General features: G+C 41.1%; 2 protein-coding genes across 2 annotated transcripts in view; one reads left to right on the forward strand and one right to left on the reverse strand.

Annotated features, from left to right (window-relative positions):
* Usp37 (ubiquitin specific peptidase 37) overlaps positions 1–7,672 on the reverse strand; it is a 94,214-nt gene that overhangs the window by 76,031 nt on the left and 10,511 nt on the right. The gene's annotated exons all lie outside the window — the stretch shown is intronic.
* Cnot9 (CCR4-NOT transcription complex subunit 9) overlaps positions 1–7,672 on the forward strand; it is a 23,028-nt gene that overhangs the window by 5,099 nt on the left and 10,257 nt on the right. Inside the window, exons 2-3 of the mRNA XM_021170868.2 lie at positions 3,446–3,625; positions 5,134–5,249. Of these exons, the coding sequence (XP_021026527.1) occupies positions 3,446–3,625; positions 5,134–5,249 (296 nt within the window). The remainder of the gene's footprint in view (positions 1–3,445; positions 3,626–5,133; positions 5,250–7,672) is intronic.

Genomic DNA, 7,672 nt, shown 5'->3' on the forward strand with positions numbered 1-7,672 from the left:
TAGACCAGGCTGGCCTCGAACTCAGAAATCCGCCTGCCTCTGCCTCCCGAGTGCTGGGATTAAAGGTGTGCGCCACCAGGCCCGGCATTTTGATGCAGTCTTATCTGTAGGTAGCCTGGAACTTCCTGCATAGACTAGGTATCTCAAATTTGCAATGACCTACCTACTTCTGCCTCCGGAGTTTTGAAATTATAGGCATGAGCCTGGTTGCCGTTTAAATTTTAAATAACTTCTGTATGCCTTTTTCCTCATCTATGAAATGAAGATGTGGGGTCTGAAGAGATGATTCAGCAACTAAGAATTTGTAATGGCAGAGAGCTGAAGTTTGAGTCCTATCATTCACATTGGAAGGCTCAAAAATCCCAGGTCTGAGGGATGCCCTTCCCTAGCGTCTGGGTACCCACATGCATGCATGTGCTATACACATATACAGACTCATATACACATAAATAAAATAAGGTAAATAAATTTTTAATAATAAGAACAGTATTATAAAATAGTGCCTAACAGTGAGACGATGTGAAGACTAGAGAGATGGCTCAGCAGTTATGAGCAGCTGCAGCTTTTCCAGAGGACCGAAGTTCAATTCCTAACACTAGCATAGCCGCTTACAACCATTTGTAACTCCAGTTCCAGAGGATCTGACACCCTTCTGGTCTCAAGCATTGCATATATGTGTTACTCAGACACATATGCAGGTATAATACCTGTCTTAGTGTTTTACTGCTGTGAACAGACCAAGGCAGCTCTTACAAGGACAACATTTAATTGGGGCTGGCTTACAGGTTCAGAGAGGTTCAGTCAATTATCATCAAGGCAAGAAAATGGCAGTATCCAGGCAGGCATGGTGCAGGCAGAGCTGAGAGTTCTACCTCTTCATTTGAAGGCTGCTAGCAGAATACTCACTTCCAAGTAGCTAGGATGAGGATCTTAAAGCCCACAACCACAGTGACATACCTACTCCAACAGGGTCACATCTTCTAATAGTACCACTCACTCCCAGGGCCTAGCATATACAAACCATCACATTCCGCTCCCTGGCCCCATAGGCTTGTTCAAACATATGAATCTATGGGGGCCATATCTAGCCATAGCATAATAAAAAATACATTTAGTCCAACTTCCAAAGTCCCTATAGTCTATAGCAATCTCAACAGTGTTAAAAGTCCAAAGTTCAAAGTTTCTTCTGAGATTCATCCAATCACTTAACTGTAATCCCCAAAGCAAGACAGGGAGGGAACCAGTTGGGCAAACTCCAAATTCTTCATCTCCATGTCTGATGTCAAAGTGGTCTTCATATCTCCAACTTCTTTTTCATCTTTGTTGAATGCAACAAACTTTCTCCTGGCCTGGTTCCACTCCCTGTTAGCAGTTTTCCTCAGCAGATAGCCCATAGCTCTGGCATCTCAAATATCTTGGGATCTCCAAGGCAGCGTCAATGTTACAGCTTCTTGTTTCAATGCCTGGGATCCACATATGATCTTTTGGTCTCTTGCAAAGGGGTGGTGTCGCTTGTTTAGCTCCACCCTCTGTACCACTCTAAGCTCAGGCTGATCCATTCACTTCACTGCTGCTGCTGTTCTTAGTTATCCCGTGGTACTGGCATCTCCAATATACTGGGGTCTTCAGCTACAACTAGGCTTCACCAATAGGCTCTCTTCATGGTGCCAAGCCTCAAATCCTTTGCATGACCCCTTCAGTCTTGGCGGTCGACCACAACTGAGGTAGCACCTTCACCAATGGCTTTCCATGGCCTCTCACAATGCCAAACCTCAGCTGCTCTTCATGAGTACTTCATGCCTTTAAAACCAGTATCACCTGGGTGAGAGTTTTAAACATTACCAAGTACAGCTGCAGCACGAAATACAACCTTGGCTAATTATTGGAGCACAGCTTCTTTGTGCTCTCAGAAAACACTTACAGAAAATTTCACCTCAGTGATGCTGGTCTCTTCTTGATCACCACTAATTTCTTAGCTCCAGCTAACCAGCATCAATTGTCCCAGTAGTCCCTTCTGTTCTGGAATCTAAAGCCAGAGCCATAAAGCTGAAACTGCCAAACTCTGCTGCTTGCAGGAGCTGGAACAAAGCCCCCTTGTTCTATTACATTGTCACTGGCTTTCTGTTTTCCAACTCCTTCACTGCCTAAGCTTAGACTCAGAGAGATCCACTTGCCCTGCCTCTCAAGTGCTGGAGTAAAGGCATGTACTTCTAGATCATCCCTAAATAAGTCCTTCCCCCACCCCTTTTTTTAAAGTAACAATTAGCTCCTGGTTTTGTTTCTTAATAAAATTTTACTTTTTGAAATTATAGTATAGTTACATAATTTTCCCCCTTCCCTCCCTACAAATTCTCCCATGTACTCTTGCTCTCTTTGAAATTCGTGGCCACGTTTTACTTTAAAGGCATTTCTATATTACTGTATACAAATACATATTCAGTTGACTTAAGTACTGATGTTACTGAAGTGGGGGTAAAGTGAATAGGGATGATAAGAGGAACGCAGGTAGGCACCAAACTGCCCTCCTGCTGCTAGAATGGCTGCAGAACTGCAACTAGTGCCTTTTGAGGGCCTCATTAGGACACATTTGAAGTGGTTCTGGATCAGTTACATGGAGACTACAGCCTCCACAGATGATCTCTGGAGGAGGTGGCTATGAGTTTTGAAGTGTTGGTCTTATGGGTGTCTATACCACTGGCAGAGGCACTATCTACTGGCATCAGATCAGCTCTGAGAATGGGACCTGGTACACAAGTGTCATGGCATGTTATCTGGTGGCTTACAGGAAAATTGAGGCACAGACTTGTTGAATACAAGTCACAGGCTAGTTCTTACTGGAAGAAGAGATCCTGGAGTTTATGGTGGTGGTGTGTGTATGACAGCACTTGGGAGGAGGTTGCTTGGAGTGTATTGAGCAGCGTGGTTTCTGTGAGTGTTTTAGTTATTATGTTGTAGGACTTGTTCTATGAAAGCTAGGTAGGCAAAGGACTTCAGGCTAAATGTAGCCTATGTTTCTGTTAAATTTTTTTAAGATGGTATAATGATCTAAACATGTATCCTTTCTTTTTGTAGGAATGTGTTTTGCTAATTTATTTAGTATGGCCCATATCATACGACTTTTCATAAAGGGCTACATAACATATTCCATTTTAAAGATGTACCACACTATAGTTATACCATCTCTTATTGATAGCTATTTGTTAGTTTTTTGACTTAAAATATCACAATAGTAAGCATCCTAGTATATTTTTCAGTTCAGCCCAAATACAACTCTAACATGGGCTCATTAACTGTCAAACAGGTTGAGTTACTTTGATCAAATGTATATATATGTTTAACTAAGCCCCCGTAACTTACAAATATGCATGCTTATAAAGCACACTGAGGGGTAAGACTTGGTTTAGTTGTACTAAGTTGACATTTGCTTTCTTGTTTTCCCCTAAAGCCTGTGCCTACTGCACTAGCCCAAGTGGACAGAGAGAAGATCTATCAGTGGATCAATGAACTGTCCAGTCCTGAGACAAGGGAAAATGCTTTGTTGGAGCTGAGCAAGAAGCGAGAGTCTGTCCCTGACCTTGCACCCATGCTATGGCATTCATTTGGTACTATTGCAGCACTGTTACAGGTGGGTATGTATTCACAAGTAGGAATTCAGTCATATTTGTCACACTTGTGTTTTTCTCTTCCTGTGCCCAAATGATTTTTGAAGACTTGAGAATGATTGTTTAAATATTAACATTTGTAAGACTCCATTTTTAAGAAGTCAGAGGTAGCCGGGCGGTGGCGGCGCACACTTTTAATCCCAGCACTTGGGAGGCAGAGGCAGGTGGATCTCTGAGTTCAAGGCCAGCCTGGTCTACAGAGTGAGTTCCAGGACAGTCAGAGATACACAGAGAAACTCTGTCTCAAAAAAACAGGGGGAAAAAAAGTCAGAGGTATTTGTTAAATGCATATTTGGGGGTTCTACCCAGGAGATTGAATTTAGTTGATCTGAGAAGCAGGCCTTAAAATCTGTGTTTAACAGGTAAATCTAAGAGCTACATTGAGAAACAGCTTTTAGAAATACAGTGTGGTAAATCTGTTATAGCTGGGAGGAATATAGAAATAGTATGAGGACCATAGACATGGTCTAAGCGGGGATATGTTAAGATTAAGGTGTAGCAGCTATAGGATTAAAGGTGTGTTTCCATGTGCATTAAAGAGTAAATAAATATATCTGCTAAGGTGGTTCATTGGATAAAGGCACTTGCTGCCAAGCCTGACAACTTGAGTTCAATCTCTGGGTACAAGGAGAGATCTGAATCCTGCAGGTTGTCCTCGGATCCCTACACATGTGCTGTGATGTGTACACACACCACAAAAAAAAAAAAAAAAAAAAAATTAGTAAAACCAAGATAAATAACTAAAATTCAGGTCAGGCCAGAGTGGTGATATCTGGAAAATAAGTTAATATGAAACAATCCTAAGATACCAAGGTATTAGAATAAATGATGATTATCATTTATAACTATAAAGTTTCTCCCCAAATTACTAATAATCTTTCAAATCTGTTTGGTAAATTCATATGCTGTTCCTAACACATGTAGCCAAGAATCTATTAGTATTATGAAAAGATTTGCAGCTAAAATAAACAGAACTATATTCAAGATAGGTCTCACTATAAAGTAGAATATAACTTCTTAATGTTACAAAAACATGGGTCCCTCAGTTAGCTACAGGGTCTAGAGAGATGGCTCAATGCAGTGGTAAAGAAAACTGGCTACTCTTCCAGAAGTCCTGGATTTGATTCGCAGCACCTACATTGTAGCTTACAACCAGCTATAATTCTAGTTCCTGGGAATCAGACACCCTCTTTCTGGCCTCCAGGCACTGCATACATGTGATGCACAGACAAACATGCAGGCAGTACACCAACACACATAAAGTACAGTAAAATAAAGACTAGCTGCAAAATGTAGGGGGAAGTATAGGAGACGCAGTATTCCTGCAGGCACATAGGAAAAGGTCTTGCCTACTTAGTTTAGTACACTTGTAATGAAAGGATAATTCAGTTTCTGCAGGAATTAAAATTACTATGCTGTGACACTGGTAATTTGTGATTAATTACTGTCTGGGATTCTTCTAATTTTTCAGGAAATTGTAAATATTTATCCATCTATCAACCCTCCAACCTTGACAGCACACCAGTCTAACAGAGTTTGCAATGCTTTAGCATTGCTACAGTGTGTGGCCTCACACCCAGAGACCAGGTAAGTGGTTTTGGGTGTGTTGGTAAATTAATGGGGGGGGGGTGAGTATTTTATAGGAACTTATATACCTTTGCTGAGTGATCAGAGAAAGGAGATGCAATGTAGTGTATGGATATGAGTCTTCAGAACTCTTTATTTTTTGCTCATTCATGGCAGTGACTTTTTTCTTACAGTTTTTAGTGTGTTGGATATTTTTAATATACTTTCTTAATGTCTCTTGGCTTTTTTGTGTGTAATGTTTTATCTGTTGGTTTTGGAGTTGGTGGGGCTTTGTGGGGAAGGTTGCTTGGTTTCTTTTGTTTTGAGACAAAATGTTTTTGTTTTCATAGCTGAAACTGGCCTTAAACTGTCTTTTCTTTTTCTTGTTTTTTTTTTTGGGGGGGGGGCAGGGGGATGTTTGTTCATTTGAAACGGGGTTCTCTGTGTAGCCATTGCTGTCATGTATCTTACTCTGTAGACCAGGCTGGCCTCAAACTCAGAGCTCCACCTGTTGCTGCTGCCACCCACCACCTCCACCTCCACCCCACACCAGCCTTGGCCTTAAACTCTTAATCCTTCCACCTTTGTCTCCCAGGTGCTGAGATTGTAGGAGTATACCACCATACCCACCTTTTTCTTGTTTTCCTGTTACTGTTGACATATATTTCTACATTGTTAACTTTGATAGCTATTTTTAGTTTCTGGTTACAGATTTGAATTAAGTATGACATCTTTTAAAATGAAGCAAAATACAATTTTGTACCTTTTAACAACATACGAGCAATTTACTAATTTAGTGATTTGCTTTGTTCTAATTGGAAAGATTTTGCTTAACTACCTTAAAGGATATTTTCTGTCAGTGATTCAATCCCAAATATAAAAAGACCTTTAAGCCTTCCATGGTTGTTCATACTTATAATTCCAGTGCTCAGAAGGCTAAGACAGGAAGGAGGCTTGCTAAAGAGTGAGGCCCTGCTCCAAAAAAACAAAATTAAGTAATTATTTTATGTTTACTTAATCAGAGTCATCTTACAACAGCAAAGTTTTAAAGAACAATGGTCATATCACAGGAAAGATAATATATGATAAGCACATACATGTGGAAGGCACTAGGCCAAGATTTTTGCATGGTACATGTCATATAATAGGAACTCAGTAAATATTTGTAAGCACTTTTTCTCACAAAATTCAGATTTGATTTCTTTTTTGTTTTTCACTTTTTTATTAGATATTTTACTTATTTATTTACATTTCAAATGTTATCCCTTTTCCCGGTTTCCCCTCTACAAATCCCCATCCCATCCTCCTTCCCCCTGCTTCTATGAGGGTGTTCCCCCATCCACCCACTCCTGCCTCCCTGCCCTCACATTCCCCTACACTGGGGCATTGAACCTCCACAGGTCCAAGGGCCTCCTCCCATTGATGTCTAACAAGGCCATCCTCTGCTATAAAAGCGGCTGGAACCATGGATCCCTCCATGTGTACTCTTTGGTTGGTGGTTTCGTCCCTGGGAGCTCTGGGGCATCTGGTTAATTGATATGTAGCTCTGACTGTCTAGGGACTCTAGCTGGTCTCAAACTCTCCACCTGCCTCTGCTTCCCCAGTGCTGGGATTAAAGGTGTGTAACATTACACCTTGCATCAGAGTCCTTCTTAGTTTAGAATTCTAGGCAGCCTCTGTAATTTAGTTGGGGGTTGACATGCAAGGTATAGCTGTATTACCATATTGTCATCCATGAAAAAGTAGAGAAAACCCTGCTCAAGAATCTGCTTTGCGCTCGCTGGTGAGATGGGTCGGCAGTCAAGAAGCCTGTGCCTAAACTCACAGCCTGAGTTCCACACAGGCTCTCACATGGTGGAAGGAGAAAGGAGCATGAATGCATCACTCCCAACACACACACACACACACACACACACACAGAGAAACAGTCTGCTGTAGCTTTTAATTGCCTTCTTTTTGTCTAGTTTCTTTATAAAGTCTGAGTGTTTAGTTAGTGCAGACTTGTTAGAAACTTTAAAAAGCTAAGAACTTTGTCTTAGATGAGCTTAGTGGCACAGACTTAAAATTCCACCGCTGGGAAAGCAGAGGCAGGAAGATTACTGCAAATTCAAGGCCAATCTGAGCTACTTAATGTAATAAGACTTTCCTAGTCTCATTATCCAAGAAGAGAATAATTAATTATGTTCACTTAAAAGAAGTACATAAGCCGGGCGTGGTGGCGTACGCCTTTAATCCCAGCACTCGGGAGGCAGAGGCAGGTGGATTTCTGAATTCGAGGCCAGCCTGGTCTACAAAGTGAGTTCCAGGACAGCCAAGGCTACACAGAGAAACCCTGTCTCAAAAAATAAAAAAAAAAAAAGAAGTACATAAATAGTAGTAGATGGTTTTCTGTATTAGTTGCAAATTCAAGTGCTTTCAAGATATTTGGTGTATTTAGTATGCCT

The sequence above is a fragment of the Mus caroli genome, chromosome 1 (genome assembly GCF_900094665.2).
Source record: "Mus caroli chromosome 1, CAROLI_EIJ_v1.1, whole genome shotgun sequence".
NCBI lineage: Eukaryota > Metazoa > Chordata > Mammalia > Rodentia > Muridae > Mus > Mus caroli.